The sequence below is a fragment of the Balaenoptera borealis genome (genome assembly GCF_965194805.1).
Source record: "Balaenoptera borealis genome assembly, chromosome: 18".
NCBI classification, from domain to species: Eukaryota; Metazoa; Chordata; class Mammalia; order Artiodactyla; family Balaenopteridae; genus Balaenoptera; species Balaenoptera borealis.
The window spans coordinates 77,766,348-77,792,672 of record NC_138877.1 but is presented as its reverse complement, the minus strand read 5'-3'; the positions used below and the strand labels follow the sequence as shown (position 1 = coordinate 77,792,672).

General features: G+C 49.3%; 1 protein-coding gene across 20 annotated transcripts in view; it reads right to left on the bottom strand.

Moving 5' to 3' along the window:
- The window catches only part of ARHGEF7 (Rho guanine nucleotide exchange factor 7), a 125,878-nt gene extending 105,541 nt beyond the window's left edge, over positions 1-20,337 (bottom strand). For 4 of the 20 annotated variants that reach the window (XM_082365220.1, XM_082365217.1, XM_082365201.1 and 1 more), the window contains exon 1: positions 19,897-20,328. In XM_082365220.1, coding sequence (XP_082221346.1) covers positions 19,897-20,061 — 165 coding nt within the window. In that variant the 5' untranslated portion in view covers positions 20,062-20,328. Of the gene's footprint in view, positions 1-19,896 lie in introns of all 20 variants that reach the window. The other 16 variants (XM_082365214.1, XM_082365219.1, XM_082365212.1 and 13 more) reach the window with 11 other exon arrangements.
- Between the last annotated feature and the right edge of the window lie 5,988 nt (positions 20,338-26,325).

The following is a 26,325-nucleotide window of genomic DNA, read 5'->3' as shown; positions in this document are numbered from 1 at the left end:
CTGTATGGATGCTACGGTCGTCTGGGGAAAAATAAAGATGTCATCCATTAGCGTGGAGCTAGGCAAGCCATAAAGGGTGATCAGAAATATGAATGCACTAAGTTCAGCCATCCCAGACATGGGGGATGTCAGGGGCAGGCGGACCAGCAAGACAGCGTGGCTTAAATTAGCTCAGGTGTCCCCCGAGGCTCGGTTCCCACGAGCTCCAAAAGCACATTGTAAGTCCTTCAGAGATGGTAGCGCCAGTCCCAAATTGATACCAATGCCAAAAATGGATTTTTTAAAATGTGGGCATAAACTTTCACCAGACTACCTAGGTTAAATTTCTCCACTGCATTCGTGTTTTGCTCTCCCAGTAATGTTAGCTCAAAGCAGGCAGGTGTGTAGTAATCGTCGAATGAGAGCAGTCTTGAAAACAGCACGTGCCCTGTGGTGGCTGTGATCCAGACACCTGGGGCGCAGAGGTGCGCGGGGAGGCCGTCACTCGTGCTCGCGCCTTCCTTAGGCAGACGCCATTTCTCACACCTCTGAAGGCTCTTGATACAGGGAAACAGGAGTACGAAGTCCTAAGACAACTCAGATTGGGCCTTGTAATCAGAGATTTCTCTTAACTGAAGTTTCGCCTGTTCATATGGAATAATCATCCCTTTTTTCCTCTCGTTCTCATGCTTTCAGCCCAACGGAAACATGTATTTTGTAAATCTGAGCCACTGCTTACTTTCTTCTTAAGCCCAATTTCTGCAGTGTTTCTGGTCCTTTGACATCCATCTCCTCTCCTACTGAGCACATTTCAGAATGGCTACCGATGTCTTTGCCTGTGTCCATTGGTGGAAAAGCCTGTAGAGAGGCTCGTAGTCTCCGATGGGAGGGTGCCATGTACCTCTGCAGTGTCAGTGCAGCAGGTAGGGGCGAGAATACCCCCAGGAGAAGAGCCCCGCCCCCCAGGAGCATGGGGCACTGGTGGCCGAAGGTCTCGCGGGTCTGTTCTTTGCCTCACGGACAACCCAACCTCCTACCTTTGACCGAGACACCTCAAGGCAGAATGTCAAGTCCTGTCCCCGCAGCCACTGCTGGGATTGTACCGATGACACCTGTGTCCTCAGATGTCTGCGCGGGGCCTGTGCGGCCTGCCACCCCATTGGTTTACCTCGCTGTGCATGCTCCACCCTTTCCCACACAGTAAAGCCAGGGGCAGCAGTGGGAGCTTTGGAGCAGCGCCCTGCCTCGTGCCCGCCCAGCCCTCCCGGCTAAAGAACCCGTCTTTCATTTCTAAACAGCCCAAGAAGCTGCGTTTAAGGCAAGTTAAAGCCTCTGGGCCAGAAGACGGGACACTGACCACCTTGGAGAAAGTTCTGTTTTCACCCACGCGTTAGCATGTGGGAGGTTTGAAGGCGCGCAGGGAGGGCTGGCTGACTTTGGAGAGAGGCTGGGAAGCGAAAGGGAGCCTTCACCAGAGGAAGGAACATGCATAAGGGGAGAGGAAACAGCTGAGGACGCGCACTGGCAAGTGTGCCTCTCTGTAAATAGCAGCCAGGACCGTCCCCAGAGGGAATGGCAGGGGAAGCAGGCACCCACAGCTTGGAACGCTCGTGCTGTAAAAGCCTCTTGCGTGAAAGCAGCCAGTCGAGACTTCATATTAAGTGTGAGTAATAAAAAGGTGATAAAAAGCTCGTTATCTCCCGGAGCTCTTAAGCACCTGCAGAGTACCCGCTGAAATAGGGCCGTAGCTGTGAGTAAGATGTGGAGCAGTATGTAGTTCAAAACTACATTTTCAAACGATCACTTAGAAAAACTGACCTTCATTAGTTAAAGATAAGGCAGCCAATGCATACTCAGGAATTCTATTTCTTCCATACTACTATAGCTGGAACATCTCCCTGCACATTTATAATTTGCCTGTCACATCACTCCTCTGCTCAAAACCCTCAAAAGCCCCCCATTTCACTCAGAGTAATAGCCAAAATCCTTTAAGAGAATAAAAGGTAAGACACAGACTGGATGAAAACTGCATTTGCAAAACACACATCCAATCACTGACTTGTATCTAAAACATACAAAGAACTACTAAAACTCAACAGTAAGAAACCAGACAGCCCAATGTAAAAATGGGCAAAAGACCTGAACAGTCTCCTTACCAAAGAAGATATACAGATGGCAAGGCAACTAAACATATGAAAAGATCCATATCATATGTCATCAGGGAAATGCAAATTAAAAGAACAGTGAGACACTGCCGCACACCCATTAGAATGACACAGATCTGGACTTCCCTGCGGTCCAGTGGTTAAGGCTTCACCTTCCAGTGCAAGGGGTGTGGGTTTAATCCCTGGTCGGGGAGCTAAGAGCCCACATGCCCCGCGGCCAAAAAACCAAAACATAAAACAGAAGCAATATTGTAACAAATTCAATAAAGACTTTAAAAATGGTCCACATCAAAAAAAAAAAAAAATCCTTAAAAAAAAAAAAAAAGAATGACACACATCCAACACTGACAGCACCCAGTGCTGGCGAGGACGTGGAGCAACAGGAACTCTCATCTGCTGCTGATGGGAATACACACTGGTCCACACCGTGGAAGAGACTTTCTTATAAAACTAAACATCCTCTTACCATAAGGTCCAAAAATCTTGCTTCTTGGGTAAATTTGCTTTACCCAAATGAGTTGAAAACGTGTCCACGCAAAAACCTGAATACAAATGTTTATAGCAGCTTCATTTATAATTGCCAAAAGCTGGAAGTAATCAAGATGCCCTTCAGTAGGGGAATGAATAAATAGACTGTGGTGGATTCAGAAGATGGAAGATCATTCAGCAATAAAAGAAAATGAGCCACAAAAAGGCATGGAGGAGACTTCAGTGCATGTTACTAAGTGAAAGAAGCCAATCTGAAAAGGCTACGCACTGTACGATTCCAACAATATGACATCCTGGAAAAAGTAAAACTATGGCAACAGTAAAAAGATCAATGGTTGCCAGGGACCAGGGGAGAGGGCAGGATGAACAGGCAGAGCACAGAGAATTTTTAGGGCAGTGAAAGCATCCTGTGTGACACTGTGATGATGGATACATGTCATGTCCAAACCCACGGACTGCACAGCACAGAGTGAACCCCAACGTACATTATGGACTTTACTTAATAATGTATTGGTACTGCTTCATCAGCTGTAACAGGTGTCCCACACTAGCACAAGACGTTAATAATAGGGGAAAGTGGAGAGGGGTAGATGGAAATTCTGTGTACTTTCTGCTAAATTTTATGGAAACCTAAAACTGCAAATAAAGTCTACTCATTTTTTTTTAAAGTCAGTCCTTATGATGGCTGAGCAGGCCCTGCACGGTCTGTTCCCTCGTTCCCTCCTTGACCTCATCAGCCAGCTGCTACTCTCCCCCAACTCACAGTGGCCTCTGCTGTTCCCAGAATTTGCCAGGCAGGCTCCTACCTCAGGACCTTTGCACAGCCTAGTCCCGCCACCTGAAATTCCCTCTCCCCAATAATCACATCACGCCTTTGCTCATATACATCAAGTCTTTGTTCAAATGTCACTTCTCTGTAACGCCTACCCTACCTACCAGAAGTAAAACTGCAACGTCACCCTAATTGCTGGCATCCCCCCCATTTTTCTCCATAGCCCTATCACTGTCTAATATGCTGTGCAATCTACTTGTGTACTATGTATGCGTCCAGAATACCTCCCTGTGCCGTGAAATATATGCTCCACAGGCAGTCTGTTTGATGGTGTTACATCTCAACACCTGGCATATACAAGCACTTAGTATATCATTGGTTCAGTGAATTAATGGTTTAATTAAGGACCTTTGCCTATGACACTAATTCGGTACCAGAATCACTTGGTTATAGCTACCTGAAGTGAAGGTGAATGACGCTGACAGCACCTAGAACCGAAAAGTAATATAATCGGTCTCATATGAGAATTGAATATTTGAGACAGGAACTGTGCTGAAAAACATTTGGAAATATAATCACCATAGACAAAACATTACAGTGACATAAAAGACGCTCTTGGGTTTTACCATAAACCCTTAAGCCCTGTCTGTCACGGCTGACGGATGCATCCTGTTACCGCCGGCTCCGTCTGAGGCCGGCCGCCCGGCTGCTGCCCAGCTCTCCGAGGACCGCCAGCTCGGCGTCCAGGGCTCCGTTTTCGCTCTGTGTGTATCAGGCGTCGGTCAGCCGGGCGCCGCCGAGAGCCAGCGCTCTGGTTTCAGCGCCGTCTCCTGTCACTAAGGAAGATCGCTGCCTCGAGCGGGGCTCCCGGAACCAGCTGGCCGGCTCCCCCAGGCCTCAGCTCCTGTCCGCGGCTGGCACGTTGTACAGTCGCCCACGAGACCTGCCTGGGGACAGGCTTGCCTTATGCCCGGGTCCTAAGTTTCACAGAGGGGCTAGAACAAGCCGATGAGGCCCTCCCGTAATTCTGACATTTCAGAGCTGAGAGAGACACGGGGAGTGCGGGACAGGGAAAGCAGTGAGGAGGGCGCCGCCGGAGCTGCCGCTTGTCCTTGGTCCGCTCGCTCGTCTCCCCGCGGCCTCGGGAGGCAGGCGCAGCTCTCACCACATCCCCTCCTTCAGCCTGCTTCCTCTCCGTCCCCACGTCCACAGATTCTGTCTTCTGTCCTCTCCACTCGACTTCTGAGCCCAGCCGGTGAGCTTTACTTCAGTTATTTTGTATTTCAGCTCTGTAATTTCCGTATGTTTCTTTTTCATAAGCCCTCTTTCTTTGCTACGATCTCCTATTCTTCCACTTGTCTCAAGAGAATCTGTTTTTGAAGCCTTTTTTGCTGGCGGCTTGAAAACCCTTGTCAGGTGATTCCAGACTCATTCACTGCGAGGAGACGGTCGCTGAAGCTCATCTCCGCCACGACACCTAGAAAAGCAGCGTCCTGTGGCCGGACGTGGGCAGGGGTCGGGGAGGTTGCCAGAAACCGTCTCTGTTTTCTCCGTATTCAGTGACAAAGTGAATTCTTAGTTGGCTACTGAATTGAAAAGCATAGACTAGAATGAACTCAAGACGCACGTCCTCGGTGGCGGTGGAAGGCCAGCATGTGCCACAGACCCTGCAGACCTGCAGAGACGCAGGGCCCCAGTTTAAGGACCCTAGGCCCACGGCCCCCGGGTGCAGCACGGGACGGAGGCACAGCTCCGCGGACCTACTCGCTGGACCCAGATGCCCCCCACCCACAGCTCAGCAGTGCAGGTGATTTACCCCTCCCCCGAAAGCCGTAGTTTCAAAGAGAACCCTTACCCACAGGTGTCTCCATATCTTTTGGTAGCTTTTAGTGACTCATCATCTTATTTAGCTATAGTTCCTCCCAACCCTAATATGAATATTTCAAGGATTCCTCCTTAAGTGCCTCAACTTAAATAATACATTCATCAAATCTCATACAAGCCTCCTGAGCTTGGCCTCAATACAGATGGTGTTTCTCTTCTGTATATTTTTTAAAATATTTATTTATTTGGCTGTGCCGGGTCTTAGTGGCAGCACATGGTATCTTTAGTTGCAGCATGTGAGATCTCTTGAGTTGCGGCTGTGGGATCTAGATCCCTGACCAGGGATCGAACCCGGGCCCCGTGCATTGGGAATGCGGAGTCTCAGCCACTGGACCACCAGGGAAGTCCCTCTCTTCTGTTTTATGCAACAATTTTCTAGATATAAAGAAACATGAGGAATCCCCTTTTCCAGATAAATTCCAAGTGCCCCTTCCAATCCAAGGCAGGATTTCGTTCCAGGCTCTCCACCTCCATGTTTCAATGCCCCAAAAGCCCATAGAGAAGCACCATGGGGTCTGCTCTGTCCTGAACTAAAAGGCACTAGGTTAGGAAATTTCCCAAGCATGGGGGCACATCCAGGTAGGCAAGCAGCCCGTGCTCACCAGTGGAAAAGCCCCCAGGTGACCACACCTCGGTCTCCCGTCTTCTGAAAGCGCCATGCATGCCATCTGGCTGGTCGCAGGTTACGGTACTCCTGGGCTGAGGAGCTCAGCGGGCCGTCAGTGGTCCTGAAATGCGTCCCCTGGACCAGCCGCATCAGCATGACCTGCACGCTTGTGAGAAACGCCGATCCTCACCCCCACCCGGACCTGCAGAATCAGAAACTCTGGGGTGGCGTCCGGCAGTCTGTATTTTCACAAGCCAGCCAGGCGCATTTGGGCACACTCAAGTGTAAGAACCACATAACCACCTAAGCCAAAGGGACAAAGCGATGGAAAGCTATATAGCTATAGTTCCTCCCAACCCTAATATGAATATTTCAAGGATTCCTCCTTAAGTGCCTCAATTTAAATAATACATTACTTGAAAACAACTTGAAATGCAGGTACTGCTAACTCTGATATCAGTAATTTCACTAACATTTTTACATAAAATTGTAAACATTTTTATACAAAAAATTGTTGGGCAGCTATGCCACTTGCAGCTGTAAGAAAAAGAAAACCATCCCAACCCAGAAATTTTCAAGCCATAAGCTCCTCAATGAGAAGGAGAGAGACTTCTTCCTTCCCTACCCCCGCTCCCAATAATACTCTCCCCACCATCCTCTCCAAAAGGATTAAGGAGAAAAAATAGCTGGTGAGCTTCCATTCCCCACACGTGGAGACAGGCTGAATAGTGCGGGTTTTATTGCTTTGATTGGGAAAAATAATACCCAAAAGCTAAACACTGCTTACATTTACTGTGGTTATTTAGGGACAATATTCCCCATAAACACTACTTGATTTACCTTTATCTCCCTTCTTTTATTATGATATGTAACTAATTGTGAGCATTTTCTAAATGAGAAAGAGAAAGCAAATCCCAGGAGAGATGTGTGTATATTCATAAAATTATAAAACAAATAGTCCTCAACTTGAACCTGAACTTTCTAAAAATTATACGTTGACATCCCTAAAAGGCCTTACCTCCATCAGATCTGGGCTTTCAAATGTCAGCGGCAAAACAGAGAGACAGCCTAGAGCAGTAAGTTCTCAGCCCCGTCCCCATCTTTACCTTTAAAGCCATTCATGAATGTAAAATGAATCAAAGGGGCAAGTAAAATGAATCAAAGGGAGAAGATTAAACATCTGACGTTAATTCATTTAAGACAAGACGGAAACCTCAGATGGCTCAGAGTCACCACTGTTTAGTCTCAACACACTCTCTGGACTTGAACACATGTTAAAACAGGTAGGAAATGAGGGGGGAAACACCATAGATATACTTTCCTGAAGCCACTGAAAGAAATAGAGTTTTCTAGAGTCTCCTTTATCAAGAAAGAAACAGCTGAAGGTCAACTTCCTCTTAACAAAATTTCCGAGTTCCTGAGCATCATAATGTGAAAACTCGCTGTAAATTAATACATCCCTGTGTCCAGCGGGCCCTCTGTGGGTGCCCAGCTGTCCCCCACTCTCTCACGCTCCACCCTCTACTCCAACGTTCCCTGCTCCCCAACCTCTGTGTCCGCAGCTGCCCCCGTTCCAACTCCCCGTCCCCAGCCCCTCTGTCTGTCCTGAGCTCACACTCCCCCCTTTACCTGAGCACAGGCGCCCTTGCTAAGATCACGAATGACTGGGTTGACCGCTTAGCCAGGCCTGCCCAGCAGAGTGCAGGCGTGCCCGCTGTCCCAGGATGATCAGTGACAGAGCCCTCTTCCCTTCAAGCACACTGCCTACGCGTTTTGGGTTTGGGGTTTTGAAGCCCGCTCCCTTGGCCTCTCGCAGTCTACTGGACGTCCTCCTCCACTGACTTCAGGTCACCACACTCCCCCCGGACTTAATCGCCACCTTCCTTAGCCCCTCAGGCTCGTCCACACTGCCTGGCCAGCCACGTCCGAGTCCCCAAGGCCTTCTGGAGTTCTCACTCTGTAATTTCCCTGTGGGAAGTCTCACCACCCCACACTTGCATTCACATCTCTATGGTGTCACTCCCAAATTTATACCCAGCCCAAGTGTCCTCTCTGAGCTCCAGTTCAGCACCCTCGGCACTGAATCCATTCATGACCTTCTTGTCCCAAGCCTAGGCCCCAGGCCAGGCTCCTGCTCACACAGGTGACTCCGCCAGCCATCCCGGTGTGCAGCCAGAATCCCGGGAGTTACCGTGGACCCACCGTGGAGCCCCGCTGCCTGCCTTCCCTCACCCTCTCCCCCGCCATCTTCGTGGTTTTGGCAGCACGGTGTCCATCCCAATCCCAGCTCCCGCGGGCTCTCAATGGACCACACTAAGAACTGAATAACGCTCTTCTCCTCATCCGTTCTGGGCCCCATCTAAGCCATTTCCCACACTGGAAAGTTTGGAGTACTGTTTTCAAAATCTGCAACTGATCACATCAGCCTTCCCTTTAAAACTCTAAAAAACCCTTAAAACCAAAAGTCACTCAACGTCCCGCGGAGCCTGGCCCGTGGCTGTCTCTCCAGGAGCACTTGAGCTCTCCCTCGGTCTCGGTACCGTGGCCACCCAGACGTCCCCCACTGCTCCTCTAATTACACACCCCCTCCACTCACGCCAGAGCCCACTCATGTACTGCTTCTGGAGGAGACCTTCCCGGAGACACCACCCGTCCCCATCTGCCAGGTGTAAATCAGCTTCCTCTGCTACACACTTTGAGAAATCTGTTCCTCGCCTTCAGAGCGTGTATCTCAATTTGTAAAGCAAATTCAAACGGTATCTTTAACGTGCTTCTCCCTCACTAGGTGGTATGCGAGTCTATTTTTGTTAATCATTAAGTGTCCCAGCACAACCCTTGAACCACAGTAGACACCTGATACAGATTTGATGAGAAGATGAACAGATAAATAAGTGAGCTCTTGGGCAAGGAGGTTAAGTATACTTGCACTTTAAAATTCCGTACATGTTTTCGGAACAATCAGGTTCAGAAGTAGAGGGCTGGCAGTAAAATGAATTAAAGCTCCACTACGCACAACACGCAGGGTGAAACTGTCATGTAACACACACTGAGATGTGATCGACGTACAGTAAACTGCTCATACTTCAAGTGTACAGTTGGAGCAGTTGTGACACGTGTGCACTTGTGAAACCATCACCAGAATCAAGATTATGAACATCCGTACCCCCCAAAGGACTCCTTTGGCCCTCAGAGTGTCTCTACGCAAGCACTGGTCTGCTTTCTGTCACTACAGATTATGATGCCTTTTTGTAGAATTTTACATAAGGAGAATCATACAGTATGAACTTTTTTCCTAGCTTCTTTACTCAGCATAATTTTTACCCACGCTATAGCACATTCCCTTTTATTTCTGAGTAGTATTCTATGGAAATACGATACTTTGTTTATCCATATACCAGTTGAAAATATCTGGGTTGTGTCTAGTTTGTGGCTATTTAAAAATAAAGTCCGATTTTCTTGGGTAAACACCTAGAAATGGAATTGCTAAATCATTTGGTTGATGTGTGTTTAATATTTCAAGAAACACCATTTTCTAAAGCGGCTGTACAATTTTCATTCCCACCAGCAGTGGATGGGAGTTCCAGCCCATCCACATCCTTGCCAACACGTGGTAGGATCAGTCTTTCCAGTTTTAGCTGTTCCAATAGGTGTGTGTAGTGGTATCTCATCGTGGTTTTAATTTACATTTCCCTAGTGACTAATAATGTCGAGCATCTTTTCATGTGCCTGTCATCTGTATATCTTCTTTGGTGAAGTATCTGCTCAAAACATTTGCCCATTTTTTAAATTGACTGTTTCCTTATTATTGAGTCTTGAGAGTTCCTTATACATTCTGGATATAAGTCTTACTTGGTAGAATTCACCAGTTAGGCCATCTGGCCTGGAATTTATGAGAAGCTTTTAAACTACAAGTTTAAATTTTGTAGTAGATACAGGGTTACTGAAGTTATCCGTTTCTTCTTGAATGAGCTTTGGTAGTCTGTGTCTTCCATGGAAATTGTACTTTTCATCTAAGATATAGAATGTATTGGCATAAAAACGTTCATAATATCCCATTATTACCCTTTAAACATCTGTAGAATCTATAGTGATTCTTCACATTGGTCATTTGTGTCTTCTCTCTATTTTTCCTGACCAGTTTAAGAGGCTCATCAACTTTATTGATTTTTCTCAGAGAATCAGCTCTTGGTTTTGTTGGTTTTCTCTAGTAATTTTCTGTTTTCCACGTCACCCATTCCCATTCTGTCCTTTATTGTTCTCTTTTGTCTATTAGTTGCTGTGGGTTTAATTTGCCCTTATTTTTCTATCTTCCTAAGGTGGAAGCTCTATTACAGCCAACAAAAGACTTAAATCATATGCAGGGTGAGTTCTCTCTCACTCCCAGAATATCGTTTTAACAATTTATAATCAGGTTACTTAAGACTCACACCCAATAAAATATAGTTACTGTTAGTTATTTGAAGAACCAGCCTTGGCTCACTGACATGGCAGTTACTTGAATTCAATCTAAGTAAATGTGCTTGGTCAGAGGTCAGAGGAAGGAGAAACAAACCCTTCTTCTCCATTTCTCATCCGCTGATTAAGTCTGGGAGACACTCAGTTCCAGTCTCTCATCACTTAAAAGCAAGGCTTAAAAGCGTGGTACTTTCTGGAAGCTTAACCTTTGCCACAAGGCTGTCGAGAATTTAACCCCATTCTATTTATGGAGCTTGTTTTCAAAAGAAACAAAAATGCCTTAAAAAATAAGAGAACTGCGACCAGAAAATTTCATGTTTCCGTGAGAAGAAATCTGTTACCAGCACCAATGTCATATGAGCATCGTTGAACAAGGCAATTTCTCCAGCACCACAGAAAGATCGCCCTGCGGTTACTCAAGAAATCGAGGCTGAAGAAGATTCCATGTGTTCCCACGCCTCTTACGCCTCCTGAGAGCAAGCAACAGAGGCTATGGGCCAGGATGATCCCTCTGAAACTCCTAATTTTCTGTCAAAACCCCTTTAACTTTCTTTCGTAAAGTGAATGACAAAGTCATAACCTTTTGGCATGCATTCAGAACATAACAGCCTTTTTCAGAAAATCTGTATTCCTGACAAAAGAATTCTGAACAAATTTGCTAACTTCAGATGGAACTTTAAAGTCTCTTATGAACTTATACCATCTCAAGCACAGGAAATCGGTGGGAAAGTGTCTTCCTGGCAGGAGCATAGCAGTGAGACACTCAGAACTGAGGGAGAAAGGCCACCACAGGCCAGGGTGTTTACCAATAACCCAAACTAGACTGTTCTAAGGATTTTTGTTAGACTGCTAAAAAATCATGCTGCCAGAGCATGACTTCACTGCCAGAAACTGTGACTTCAAAGCAAACTTGGAAATGAGGATTCCCATTTTAAAGTAAAACTAGATATAAACTGGAAGAGGTTTCAAGTGCTACACTTTTTTTGGTGCTGAATTACATTCACCTTCTTTAAAGAAAAGATAGGAACTTTATCGGTCGTTTTAAAAAAAGCTGCTCTAAGCGTAATAATAATTAAAGTTACGCACAAAACACCACTTCCGTTCTCCAGACTTGTACCGTGTCTACTGCCACGGTGAGGCTGCAGAACAAGCAGTCACGAAACCTCAGTGGCAGCTGAAGTGAGCTTGTGTTTTTGTCCGTGGGGCTGCAGGTCCACTGGGCAGCGCTGGGCTCGCCTGAGCTCGCTCACGCAGCGGTGAACTCTGATCCGGGTAGCAGCTCTGCCGACCTTGGCTAGGCTCTCCCACAGTTGGGGTTGGTGGGCTGCAGGTGGGTCCAGGAGGCCTCGGCAGGGACAGTTGAGCTCTCTGCCCTGTGGTCTTGCATCCCTCAGCATCCGGGGCCCGGGCTGGTCCTCAGGGTGGAAGCAGGGTCTGAGAGAGCGTGGAAACACACAAGGCCTCTTCAGGCCTGGGCTAGGAAGTAGCACTTGTCACTTCTTTTTTTTTTCAATTAATTTTTTTTTTTTTTTTGGTTGTGCCAGGTCTTAGTTGTGGTAGGCGGGCTCCTTAGTTGCGGCTCCAGGGCTCCTTAGTTGCGGCAGGCATGTGGGATCTAGTTCCCTGACCAGGGATCGAATCTGGGCCCCCTGCCTTGGGAGCACGGAGTCTTATCCACTGTGCCACCAGGGAAGTCCCACACCTGTCACTTCTGCCACGTCCCATTGGCCAGAACAAGTCAAGGTCAGCTCAGATGCAAGAAGTGAGGAAACAGGCTTCACCTCTCAATGGGAAGAGCTGCAGTGTCACGCTACAAGGGCACGGCTACAGGGAGGATGGAGAATTGGGGCCACCTCCACAACCTACCACAACCCTCCTCTAGTCTGCTGTGTACCCTAGGAGGCTCTCCTCCATAGAGGCTCACCTTTATGCACCACTGCCCCAGAGCCTTCCCCCAGCACTGTCCTGGAGACACCGTTCACTTAGACTACAGTGTGAATGACTCTCCCTAAACTGTGCAGTGCACAACTTACACAGCCATATGGTGCTGCCCTCAGTGAACCCATCTGGACAGCGATGAGTTTGGGCTGCGTGACGTCTTGAGTATTCCTTCCACTGAGAACTCACAAATGCTTTACACTTCAGACCCGACGGTTTCTCTTATGACTTGCCTGAAAAGTCAGCACAGAACACATGTATGTGTGTGCATGCGTTTCCGTGTATATGATGTGTACACTAGCATGCACACAGTAGGTGATAAATACATCAGTTAGATTTAACTATTTTGAAAAACTGTGTTGGAAATGTGTAAACATCCCCACCCTATCTCCCTGCCTTTAGACTACAGCAGACACAGCACTATCTCACAGAAGCAAGGCTGAGAACTACCGCACTGGTTCATAAAACTTTAAAAATTCAGAGCTAAAGTTAGAAATATAAAAACATCAGGAAACAAATTCTCCTAACCTAACTTGGTAGAACTGAAGAAGGAGGGGAAAAGTCAGAAGTCGAGCCCAGGATACACAGGGCCCAGAGGTGGCCCCAACGCCCTCCCCCTGCAGACACAGGGCGGGCTGGTGGGCCCTCACTGCCCGTCTGTGACTCCTGGCCCTTCCCATGGGTGAAACTCTATCTACACGAAACCTGAGCCTGCAGCTTGGCCCTCTGGCCCCGTGAGCCAGCAGCTGCATGCGCTCAGCAGAGGACTCAGGAAGCCACAGTCCGTGTTCCCACCACCCCCAGACGATGGTAGTCCATGAGGGTGGGAAGGGAGGGGCCACCAGCCCGCTAAGGTTGCAAGAATCTGCCCAGTTGTGAGAATAAGGAAATATTCCCGGACTTGAGTGGCCTTATGGTTCAGATCCTGGCTTAGAGTTTTCCTGGACGTAGCAGGAGAAGTTTTCACTGTTGATCCATAAAATAATAATAACTTCCATCTGCGAGGACCTGCTCTGTGCCCAGCACTGCACAAAACCCCTCGCGTCTGCTTGTTTACCCTCATAACGCCCCTACTGCCCCAACAGGCCATTCCCTCCAGACAGGAGTCGTTAATCTTGTTTTTAGGAGGAGGCAAGTGAGAGAAGTTAGGCAGGTTGCCCAAGGTCACACAGCAAATGGATGACTCTGGAGCACATACTGGGACCACCCCATTTTACAGTGGCCCCCGGGGGGTGGCCAGTGGGTCTTAGGGACGGCTAAGCCTCCCGGCCCCCCATGCTGCCCGTGGCGGAGGTGAGTGCCCAGAGGGAGGGTGTGCCTTTGCCACCTTCTGCCAACAGTGACAGACTCGTGGGCAACTCCGGCTGCCATGTGATTCCCGTCCAGAAGTCTAGAGACAGTCCTACCAAAGAAGTTTATTACACACACACACACACACACACACACACAGAGTGCTGTTTCAGATCTTGGTTTTGATAGACCCCCAGTAAATGCAGAGTAATTCCTGAAGCAGGAGCCGGCCCTGACGTAGCACAGGTGGGGGCCCAGCAGGTGCTCACTAAGGCAGCCCGGAAGGCCCCCAGCCAGGGCAGCAGGCACACCTGGGGTGGGACCTGCCGCCTTGAGGCAGCTGAGGACCCGGCTCGGCCAACTGCTGGGCCTCAGTGTCCTCACCTGTGAAACAGGGAGACATGGGAGGACAGCGGGACAGAGGTTTAGCACGGTGCCTGCAACCTAGGGCGCCCACAGTTGTTTCTTTAAAAGGGACGTATCTAAAGACGGGCAGTGCTCAAAGAAATGAGGGAAGAAGGCCACGACGGGTGTCACTTCTATTAATAGAATGCAGTCCTGGGAGAGCACAGATGCTGAGTCCTCCCACCCGAGAGCTCCCAGAGGCAGCTGCCCCTGATGAAAGGCCATCCTGCAGCCCTTCCCCCAGCGCCCTGCAAGCCCAAGTCACCCCAGGCGCGTGCGTGCGGGGGTGTGTATGTGTGCGTGCGTGTGTGTGCGTGCGGGTGTGTGTGTGTGTGCGTGCGGGGGTGTGTATGTGTGCGTGCATGTGTGTGTGCGCGTGCGGGGGTGTGTGTGTGCACGCGTGTGCGGGGGTGTGTATGTGTGTGCGTGCGGGGCTGTGTATGTGTGCGTGTGTGTGTGTGTGTGCGTGCGGGGGGGGGTGTGTGCGTGCGTGCGGGGGGGGTGCGTGCAGGGGTGTGTGCGTGCGTGCGGGTGGGTGTGGGGGGGTGCGCGCGTGCAGAAGGGGGTGTGCGTGCAGGGGTGTGTGTGTGCGTGCGGGGGGGGTGTGTGCGTGTGTGTGTGCGTGTGTGTGTGTGTGCCAGCGTCCACACCATAGCACTTCCAGCGTGGCTCTCGGGAGATCTCTGGAGGTAGTCCCGATTTAAATTGATTTTAGGTGGGATTATTCTGAATGAGCCCGCAAATGCAGTTACATGGGGCCTAAAATCCAAACAAGAATCATCACCCTGGTGCAGGGTCAGGATGGTACTTGAAAGTCACATGCTTCAAAGGCAGATGTTTATCATGACAAAATGAGCTATTCTCAAACTTTAAGCAGTTTCATTAGAAGCAACTTAATACAGCCAATAATTCAGTTTGCAAACTTTAAAGAAGCCTCCTTAAAAACACAGGAGGTCACGCGTTCTATAACCTTCCCCCCTGTGGGCTTCCCCCGCGCTGCTGAGCAGGTATTTACGGCAGCTACAGGGCCGGGCGCCGCCTTCCACACCGGCTGGTCCTGAGTGAGGCCTCACACACCACACTGCCATTGCTGACCACATCCTTCTCAGGGCAGAAGGGCCTAGAAAAGGCAAATCGCTCTCAGCGGGCGCTCAGAACTGCTGTCCGACGGCCACTGGGACTTCTCTTCCACCCCACCCCGCCCAGCCCCAGAATCCTAGGACGGAGCAGAACACAAGTCAGGAATCAATTAGGAAAAAGCAGTTTCTCCTTCCCATGCTGCCTCAGAATTCACTGATTTTCTGCAAGCCTGCGGAAGATCAGCGAGGACTGCCAGATCACAGTTTGGGGAAATACAAACCATATTCTAATCCCCGTGTCAGAAAAATCAGCGGAGGCTGGGCAGCTCAGACACAGATCCCCTCCAGCGCCTTCGTCCCTCGGCTCCTGTTCCTCTCTGCCTGACGTCCTGACATCCTGACATCCTAACATCCTGACTTTTGATTTCCTTCTGCCCCACACTGCTCTTGGGTTTTTTTTTTGTTTTTTTTTTTGAATTTTTGAATTTTATTTATTTTTTATACAGCAGGTTCTTCTTAGTTATCTATTTGACACATATTAGTGGATACATGTTGATCCCAATCTCCCAATTCATCCCACCACCACCGCCCCCCCCCCCGACCACTTTCCCCCCTTGGTGTCCATACGTTTGTCCTCTACATCTGTGTCTCTATTTCTACTGCTCTTGTTTTTATAGTTATGTTTTCTCCTGGACTAAAACGCTTAAGAACTTGTTATTCAGTCTTTTTATCTCCAACAGCGCCTTGCACCCTGCAGACAGGTAAACACTTAGTAAATTGGTTTGGTTCCAACGTATCATCCGACCTGTTATGGGTTGGATTGTGACCCCTGAAATTCATATGTTCAAGCCCTAAGCCCCAGAGCTGCTGAACGTGACCTTATTTGGAAACAAGGTCGTTGCCGATGTAATCAGTTGAGGTCATACTGGGGGAGGGAGGCCCTAATCCAATGACTGGTGTCCTTATAAAACGGAAGTTTGGACACAGAAGAGACCCAGGAGACACCGTGGGAAGACTGGTCTTGAGCCGCCCCAAGCCAGGAACCTCGAGAGGCCTCGGGGAGGCCGGGACAGACCCTCCCCACCCCTGCAGAGGGGGCGGCCCTGCCCACACCGCCATCCGGGACTTCGGCCCCCAGGGTGTGAGAGAATGAAGCCGCCCAGTCTGCGGTACTTTGTTACAGCAGCCCTAGGAAGCTAATACACAGCCAACAGCTTAAACCAGTCTGAACACACACGCACACCCAGGGCATCTAGCAGGGCCAGCGGGCAGCACCTGATTTGTGCATTCCGCAAATACCGACAGACGGAGTGTCTCCTGGGCAGCATTTTATGGGTTATGGTGTGCTCTGTTATCCTGGGCAAAGAGAGAGAGAACCAGGTTCCTGGAGTGTTTCGTGGTGAACCAAGAAACTTCATCTGCTGCAGTTACAAGTAAAATGAAAGCAGCCTTGGGAATTCCCTGGCAGTCCAGTGGTCAGGACTCGGCTCTTTCACTGCCATGGGCCCGGGTTCAATCCCTGGTCAGGGAACTAAGATCCCGCAAGCCACATGGTGCGGCCAATAACTGATTTACTGACTGACTAAATAAATAAAGCAGCCTTTCACGGCTTCCATTATTTGAATGTGTCTTCCTAATCTTATGGAAGTTTCAGAGGATGGAACATGACTGACTCTCAATTTCACCCCCTTTGACTAAGTAGGCCAGGGATGTTTAAAGTGTTAACTCACGAGCTCAGGGCTCACGAGCCTCCCTGGAGTCTCCAGCCGTGTGTTTCTCATCACAGGAGGAATGACGGAAGCAAACAGTGTGGGCAGGTCAGCAAAACATCCTGGCCATTACTAGACAAAATCAAAGCAGCAGAGCCTCATACACGAAGATTCAGGAGACCTTGTAACGCCCATTTTTCTCTCCCTTACGGCAGAGAACATATCAGAACACAGCGTTGGCAATAACTAAATGTGTCTCTTTTCATAAGCCCCTCTTGTCCCTGGCTGACCTTCCACCTAAAGAAAAGCAGGCTGCATGGGGGGAACCTCAACAGAACGCTCTTTAAAATGAGCAGAACAATCTGAACTGAAATGAACTTCCCCTTCGCTCTTCACCCTCTTCGCTGGCCCTAAAACAGAACAAACCAACAGAATGCACGAAACATACTACGACATGTTTTCTTAATAAAAGGCACATGGGAAACCCAAGCCACCTCAACACTTTTCTCCATTCTGCACTACGCTATCCCCGGCCGAATGGTTCGTATTACATTTTGTGAATTTGCAAAAGTTAAGCTGCAGGCTGCTTACATCTCGTTGTTAATCAGTCTTCCGTGTGTTCATGTAGGAAACTGGGGTCAAGTTAAGAGCCTTTCAATTCCATACGAATACTCGGTGAAGTTTCCAAATGTTCCTTTTTAAGGAAAAACGTCCTCAGACTAACATTCCCACATTCGGGTGAAAGCTGTTCAGCGTGTGTGCTTTCTGGCAGACGTTATTCGGTGTGCACGCAAACATCAGAAAGTTCAAATAAATAACTCTTCTTGGGAAATGGAAAATGCTCGTGAAATTTCTAAAACCCAGGGTTTCTAGAGGTGGGGAACGGCTAACATTTTACTGCCCAAACCTACCTTCATACCACAGAGAATCGGTAGCTCTGTCTATAATTTGCTACTTTGACGTTGAACTTTCACTGTGACTGTGTCCCTCCAAACAAACCCGTTGGGGCCCAGGGGGAATAAAAGGGTAGCTACACTATAAGAAGTTTCAAATGACCACAGTTTTAGAACATGTTGGGTTGTTTCAGTTTGGCTTCTGCAAATTAAACATGTTATTCAGGGCTTCCCTGGTGGCGCAGTGGTTGAGAATCCGCCTGCCAATGCAGGGGACACGGGTTCGAGCCCTGGTCTGGGAAGATCCCACATGCCGTGGAGCAACTAGGCCCGTGAGCCACAACTACTGAGCCTGCGCGTCTGGAGCCTGTGCTCCGCAACAAGAGAGGCCGCGATAGTGAGAGGCCTGCGCACCGCGATGAAGAGTGGCCCCCACTTGCCACAACTAGAGAAAGCCCTCACACAGAAGTGAAGACCCAACACAGTCAAAAATAAATATAAATAAATTAATTAATTAAAAAAAAAATGTACTTAAAAACATGTTATTCATTCCTCTCTTTGTTGTTTCCGAGATGAAAGGAATGCTACAGTTTTCTAAGAAAATCTTTCTACATTTAAAAGCAAGTGATTATTGAAGTCTGCCAGTCAATATGAATGCAGTTAATATGCCAAATAACATATGCATTGATAATGACATGTTTTTATCAAACAGCCTCTGAAGTTTCTTAAAGCTTCACTTTTAGAAATGGAAGTCTTTTACATAAGCCTATTTTGGTAAACTTAGCATGCATTTTCAATGCCTTTCAACATCTGTCTTTTATTACCAGAGGTCCTGATATCCAGATGACAGCGAAGTATTCTGAGTGCCTGGAAAGATACAGCCTGCTCCTTATTCCCGTCTTAAATCATAATTTTATTGTGACATCAGGTTCATTTAGAAGCAACATTTTTATTTCCTGGACAGACAGGCAGCTATTCACTCTAAAATGCAGGTTCTGTTTTCATAAATATGTTCCTAAAACTAGTAGGCGTACACAATTCATATTAAATAAAATCTTTTCTGACCTTTTAAATGTAGTGCCAGAACATGAGCAACTTAAAAGTTTAAACAGTTTACATTTTTTAAGTCAGCTAATTAACATTTTATTATTAGCAAATTGATACTGTGCGTTTCAGGCCAATACACCCATTTAAAAAATTAAATAGTTTTTCCTAATTATGGTGCACTTTAATTTCTACATTTAACACCATTTAAGTAATTGTTGATCCTAAGATTATGTACTGGCAAAAAAAACTGGGATAAGATTGTAGTGTCTTTGAGATACAGGGATCCACCGTTTTAAAAAGCGCTCTCTCCCTCGCCCCTGCTTTGTCAGCTGAGCCAGAGGGAAGCAAACTTTAATCACTCACAGAGTTGCGGTCAAGGTTCACCCTCCAGCCCCGAGGAAACCACAAGTCACGAAGAGGAGAAGCAGGGTCTGTCTGTAGGACTAGGGATTCTGTTCAAAATCAGGTATGAACCTGAAACTGAAATCTAGGACTTTAAGCCAGCCTTGAAGTATGCCACGGCTTTCCAACCCTGTGTCTGCCATCCTTTGGGCTTGGAGACAGGAGCATTCTTTCATGGGGAGGGCAGTAAATCATTTCACAACCCAGCCCTCAGCTACTGATACATGCATCCTTTAAAAATGCATAGCAATTGGTCAATTAAACAGAGGGCGAAACTCTCGTACGACACCACCAACAAAAGCTGTTCAAACAAAGCCTGGGAGGACGCTTTGCACGGCGGTTTTCTGCTCAGGTCACGGAGAGGGGCGACTCCTCCTTCGGGCGGGGCAGAGCGGAGCTCCCCGTCCCTCCCGGCCTCCCCGGGGCCGTTCCCCTTGAACGCGGCCCGGACCCCTCTCCAGCCGGCCCCGCACACAATGGCGCCCCGAGCGGGATCCCGCCACCGGGTCCTCGCGCCAACAGCGCGCCCCCCGCGCGGGCCGCGTTCCCGGGTCCGCGCACAAAGGAGGCGCGTGGGCTCCTCCGCGCCCCGCGCTCTCCCGGCCCGCGCGGCCACCAGGTGCCGGCGCCAGCGACCCCGCGCCCGAGCGCCTCCGCGCATCCCGGGCCGCGGCGGGGGCAAGGTGGGGCGCGGGGCCTCCCGCCGCCCGCGGCGCCCGCCGCCGGGCCTCCCACCGCCCCGGGCCTGGCCGCCGCGGGGGCGCGGGCCGGGGGGCACTCACTTTCTCGATGGTCCCGGGCAGCAGGCGCTCCAGCAGCCTGCAGAGGACCACCCCATCCTTCAGAGACGCCTGCAGGAAGCCCTCCGGGTCCGAGATGGTTTTCTTGGGCGACTCCAGCACCCCCAAGGTAATGAGCCACGTAACGGTCTGCTCGGCGGAATTCATAGCGGCGGCGCGCCCGGCCTCCCCGCGCCGCGAGCCCGTCTCGGCGCCGTTCACCTCGGAGCGGCCGCGGCCCGACCGGCTGCGCCCACCGCCCCCTCCTCCTGCTCGCCCATGGAGAGGCCGGCGACGGCGATTGGCTCGGGCGGCGCCGCGGTCCGGCCGGCTCGCGCTCCCTCGCGTGCGTCCTGGCCGACTGTCAAGTGCCTTTTCATTAGATGCACATGAACCTGCGGCGGCCGCCCGGCGCCGCCCCCGCCGCCGCCTCCCGGCTCCCAGCCGCTGCCGCCGATGACATCACCGAGAGGAGAAGAAAGGCGCCGCGCTGGAGCGGCCCCGGGCCTCCCGGACCCCGACCCCCGGCCGCCCCGGCACCCGGCCGCCGCACACGCGCCCCCGCGCTCGGGCCCGCCGCCGTGCGCCCTCCGCGCCCCGGCCGGCTGTGCGCGCGCGTCCCCACCTGCGCCGCCGGGTGCCGGGCCCCCGCCCCAAGGGCCCGATGACCTCCAGCAGGCGACAGCCCGCCGGCCGGGAGGGCTCGCCGGGCCTCCCAACCCGCGGGCCGCGCGCGCCCTTAACCGATGGCGCCTGGCTGGGCCCAAGGGCAGCCCCCTGGGACGCGAGCGGCCGGCCAGGCTCTTCTCGTTGTCCTGTCCCTTCTGCTTCCTTCTTCCCTCCTTGGAAGACTTGGAATCCTTTCCTTGTATTCCTAATTCATGAGTGTTTAAATTATTAAGTGCTTCCCAGAATGCTCTTTTTATTTTTGCCGGTTTTATTTCAAGAGGTAGGGGGTGAGGGGAGCTGCAAACGAGACGCTTGCTTCTCTCCGCTACCTTGCAAGCCAATAATTACAGAACACGGTGATAATTAAGTCTGTAACCAGATGGGTCTAATTCGGGGAGGAATTGATTTTCCTGGTGCTGCTGCGATCCGTGGGGACGTGGACGCCCCGGAGCGCTGCGTGGCCTGTGTCACGTGTGCCCCCTGCCGGGAGGCCGGTCCGCAGTGCGTGTGACCTCCCCGGCCGGGGTGCCGCGGGCCCAGTCTCCAGGACCAGAAGCCTTGGAGCAGCTCCACTTTAAATTGATGCTGATGTTTCAGACACTGTCAGAGGAAGGTCAAGAAAACAGCAGAGCCTGAACTGGGTGACTATGGGGAAGGAAGGGCTGTGAGAACAGCCCGGTCCTAACAGGCCCCTTGGCCAGATCACACGGTGCGCAAGAGGTGCTCAGTTGGAGACCCGGCTGTGAACCCACACGAGGGCCAGACCTAAAGAGCTCAGACATCCCACCGCCAGGCAAAGAAGAAGCTTCTTCAAACCAAGGATGACCCTGACACATGTATATGCTAAGGAAGGGAGAGAGACTCTCCTTAAAGAAGGACCATGAAGGTGTACATGTGTGTCCATTTCCTCTACCCTGTACCTGAGTGCTTTTCCTGTTTGCTTGCTGTGACTGCTCTGGCAATTTAAGACAGCATTTGCAGTCACCCGCAGAGAGCTTACTATGTGCCAGGCACATATATTAATCTCATTAGTGACAAAAGCTAGAAAACGTGAAGATTTAAAAAAACAGAAGCTTAACTCTCCCCTTCCTCTGCCTGCTTTTGCAATCATGAAGTGCATTTATTTCCAGCTTCGAGTTAAGCGGTCAAGTTTTCTTTCCACATGAGAACACAAAGTGATTTGAAGAGCAGTATGAATTCTGGATTATAAGGGCCATGTATTCGGTGGTCACAGCTCCCACTTCCTGAGCTGCCCACCGCTTGCTCCCTGCTTTGTGCGGCATAATCACGACGACAACCTTAGGAAGTTTCTCTCATCGTCCCCATTTTACTGGTTGCACATCCCACAAGTGGTGAAGATGGACTCAAGCCTGGGCTCTGCAACTCCAGGACCAACCCGCCTCACCCATTGTCCAGACCGCTTCCCTATACACTTTCTGGGAAACAGGACGATTCACAGTTCCGTCAAGTTTTGTGCCCAAGGACACTTTATCAACAGAAGGGTACTAACCCCAGAGTAGCTGTTCACTGGGATTCCTGTTTACTCTCATTACTGCTGAATTGGTCACGTGATTTAGAATGCAGTCATTACAATTCCAGATTCCATTAAATTAGGTCTGGCGCTTATAATCTGGTAAACAAGAGTAAGATTCAACTTGACTCAAGGAAATGGTCCTGCAGAAAGGCAGCTCTAGGGAGTGGCCTTAGGTGGCCAGTGAACCTGGCAGCCAGTCATTGTCAGAAGGGGGACCTAGAGGCCACCTACTATAACGGGTCTTGGAAGTCCCTGAATGTTTTAATGCTTTATAGCGACTAGTGGCATTCTTTTACCTTGGATGTACATTAATTTCAAAGAAGCTTATTTGGAAGTTATTCTAGAAAGTAACATTGTTCAAAGCTAGGCGTTTTGGGGACTTCTCTGGTGGTCCAGTGGTTAAGACTTCACCTTCCAGAGCAGGGGGTGCGGGTTCGATCCCTGGTCGGGGAGCTAAGATCCCACATGTGCTGCGGCCAAAAGACCAAAACATAAAACAGAAGCCATATTGTAACAAATTCAATAAAAGACTTTAAGAATGGTCCACATCAAAAAAATATATATCTTAAAAAAAGATAGATGTGGGGCTTCCCTGGTGGCGCAGTGGTTGAGAATCTGCCTGCCAATGCAGGGGACACGGGTTCGAGCCCTGGTCTGGGAGGATCCCACATGCCGTGGAGCAAATGGGCCCGTGAGCCACAATTACTGAGCCTGCGCGTCTGGAGCCTGTGCTCTGCAACAAGAGAGGCCACGACAGTGAGAGGCCCGCGCACCGCGATGAAGAGTGGCCCCCACTTGCCACAACTAGAGAAAGCCCTCGCACAGAAACGAGGACCCAACACAGCCATAAATAAATAAATAAATAAACCCCCCCAAAAAGAAAGTAGCTTAAAATAAAATTATAAAAAAAAAAAAAAAAGCTAGATGTTTTTAAGGGTTTAATTGAGCTGAGTATCCAAGGTGAGCATTTGGTTAAACTTAACATTTTTCCAAGCTCCTATTACAGAGTACACGTGCTGTGGAGGAGAACTCATTGTTCTCGTGGGCTGGCACCAATTAAGGTTGTTGTCGGCGGAGGATTCTGGCCTTGCCTCTGGAGGCCCTTTGGCGCACCTAAAGATCGTCGAAGGGCTCTCAAGTCAGGCGTGTGTCCTTCGGTTCCCTCATTTCTCACGAGAGAACTTCAGCCTCATGCCCAGCTTGGCCGGCTGTTATTGCCTGATGGCCACACACAGGCCATTGTTAGGGGTTCACCCACAAATAGCCCCAAACCAGGAACTACCCAAAGCTCAGCTGAACTGTGGTAGCTCAATTGGAGGACGGTGTTACAAAAATGTTAAAATCTACCCCAGCCTGAAGCCAGACGGACAGATGGCTGTTTACCTGGCCATCACACCCTGTAGAGTCGCTTTTATTGAATTGGACCATCATCTAGATTGAAAAATGCAGCAAGAAGCAGTTCTATGAAGCTCACTGTATCTAATGTAAGTATTACCAAAGGCGCTCATTTTATCAAGCAGTGTACTATTTATTTGGCATATATATGGTCGAATGCTAAAAATTAAAGGTGCAAGTCAGGAAAAAATATTTTCTGAACATATATAGCTGAGAAGTTACTCAGGACAGGAAGACATTTACAGATATAGTAATCATGGCATGTAATGTCAACAAGACGCATATCCTGGTTTGGGTCCCGGAGCAGATCCTGCGCCACCTTGGGTGAACGTAGTTCACTTGGGGGGTGATCCCAGGGAGGACAAGTGAGGAAAAGGAGAAAGTGACCCAAAGGTGTGCAGTGAACAGCGGGGCGCAGCTCCCCCGGGAGCCTTGAGAGGCAAAGTGGATGCTGTATCAGTCAGGGTCCTCCAGAGAAACAGAACCAGTAGCATATGTATAAAGACATTTATTACAAGGAATCGGCTCACGTGATTACAGAAGCTGGCAAGTCGAATCTGCAGGTGGACCTGCAGGCTGGAGACGTGCGGGCAGCTGACGTTCCAGCTTGAAGACATCTGTTGGAGGATCTTCCCTTACCTGGAGGAGGACTGGTGGTTTTGTTCTTTTCAGGCCTTCAACTGATTGGGTGAGGCCCACCCACATTGGGGAAGGCAATCTGCTTTACTCAGTCTACCAATTCAAATGTTAATCCCACCCAGCTGTGGTGCCAGGGGTGTGTTAACAAGCTGGCTACCGCTGGCGGCATGTGGGTCCCTCTGGGGCCCTGTATTAGATTTCTGCAGTGACCATAACAAAGCACCGCAAACCTGGGGGCTCAAAACAACAGAAATGGATTCTCTCACAGTCTGGAGGCTGGAAGTCTGAGATCAAGGTGTGGGCAGGATGGGTTCCTTCTGAGGCCATGAGGGAGGACCTGCTCCAGGGCTCTCCCAGCTCCTGGTGGTGGCTGGCCATCCCTGAGCTTCCTCCTTGGCTTGTAGATGCGTCCCTCCAATCTCTGCCTCTGTCTTCACATGGCATTCTCTCTTTTTCTGTGTCAGTGTCCAAATTTCCCTCATTTTATAAGGATACCAGTCACCAGATTAGGGCCCATTCTCATCTTAACTTGATTACATCTGCAAAGATCCTGTTTCCAAATAAGATCACAAGAGGTACTGGGAGGTAGGACTTGATCATATCTTCTGGGAGAGAAAATTCAACCCACAATAGTACCCTTTGAGTTAACAGGGCCATGCCTGCCCCAGACATATCCCACCAGAGGAAGGGGAGGCTGAGCTTCCTATCACGTGACATCAAAGCAAGTATGACATCTCAGAATCTCTCTTTACATGATGCTCGGATCCGTGGGAGATTCTGGTGGTGTCATCCCAATCCGTCCATGATGAATCTCCCCGTCACTGTCATTCGTTTCAGGAGCTGTCAATAATTCCCTCCCAGATTCCATATTTCACTTGGAATTGCCATGGCTTGACATCCCTCCGATACTTATCAGCTGGAATTCTGTAAAGAGGCCCTGTTATTATACAGATAGTTCCTACAGGACAGAGAAGATAAACGCTTATTTTCTGCGTTTACCAGTTTTCAGTGTCATGGGTTGGTGCTGTAGCATCCTGCCAAGGAGACCGATGATTTTTTTAAGTTTCATTATGAATTATGGATCTTGAAAAACATATTTGATGCATTTCAGCTTATTTCCCTCTTCCTAGTTTCTCTTTTTTGTACTTGTTGGGAGATTCTTCTCCGTGAGTCTCTCACATTTCCGAATATCTGAGCACAAGTAGCGATAGCTTTTGTTCTATCTTTTCAAGAGTGTTTTGGACCAAGCACCAAGCCCTTTGAAGATAGAGATATGGTCCCCTCTTGGGCAGAGGACAAATCTGCTTGCTGACCAGTAGATTAAAAATTAGGTCTCCTCTGGGACGAAGTTCAGGCAGGTTCACTTGCAGTCCCTATAAGATCGGGGTTTGCTAAGCTGGGGTTCCTCAGCTGTGACACAAGCCCACCGTGTGTGTGGCACCCACCTGAGCCCAGCCTGCATTGCCTTGGACTTGGGAGCAGGGGTCCCTGGTGAGAACCTGAGGCCCATGCTGTCTGCCCTGCCAAGTCACGTATCCTTTGTCTCTGACCCGGGAGTCTTGTGTCTTTTGCCAGCGCCACGAAACTCTGGCTTAACTGTGTTAGCTTTTGAGTAGGTTAAAATCCCAGATCCGTTATAGTTCTTTATGGTGCTTTTACTCATTTCCCAAGATTAGTGATCAATTACCCTTTTTTTTTTTTTTTTCTGAATATGGCTCTCACTGGGTCCCATGAGTTTTATTAGAAAGTAATTTCTTTTTCATTGCTCCCAAGAGGATTTGCAATTTCCCTTTTGAGTTCCTCTTTGAGCAAATCTTTTCTACGAATATGGTTCTTAATTACCAAGAAATTGAGTTTGTTGGCCATTGACTGTGATTAGTCAACTGAGCCTATGAATCTCTACTTTTCAAAATTTGCTAAGATTTTAAATGTCCCATGAACTTAAAAGGATGCATATGCTCTGTTCAAGAGATTATATACTTATATGTATTATGTAAGGTTTTTGTGCTTTTTTAAAAAGAACTTTTTATTCCAAAATAATTTTAGACCAACAATAGGTTGCAAAAATAGTACAGAAGGCCCCCAGGTAGCTTCACCCAGCTTCCTTCAAAGACAACATCTCACAAAACCAGAGAACAGTTCAAAGCAAGGGAGTGGACATTGGTATAAGACTATCAGCTAACCTACAGACGTTA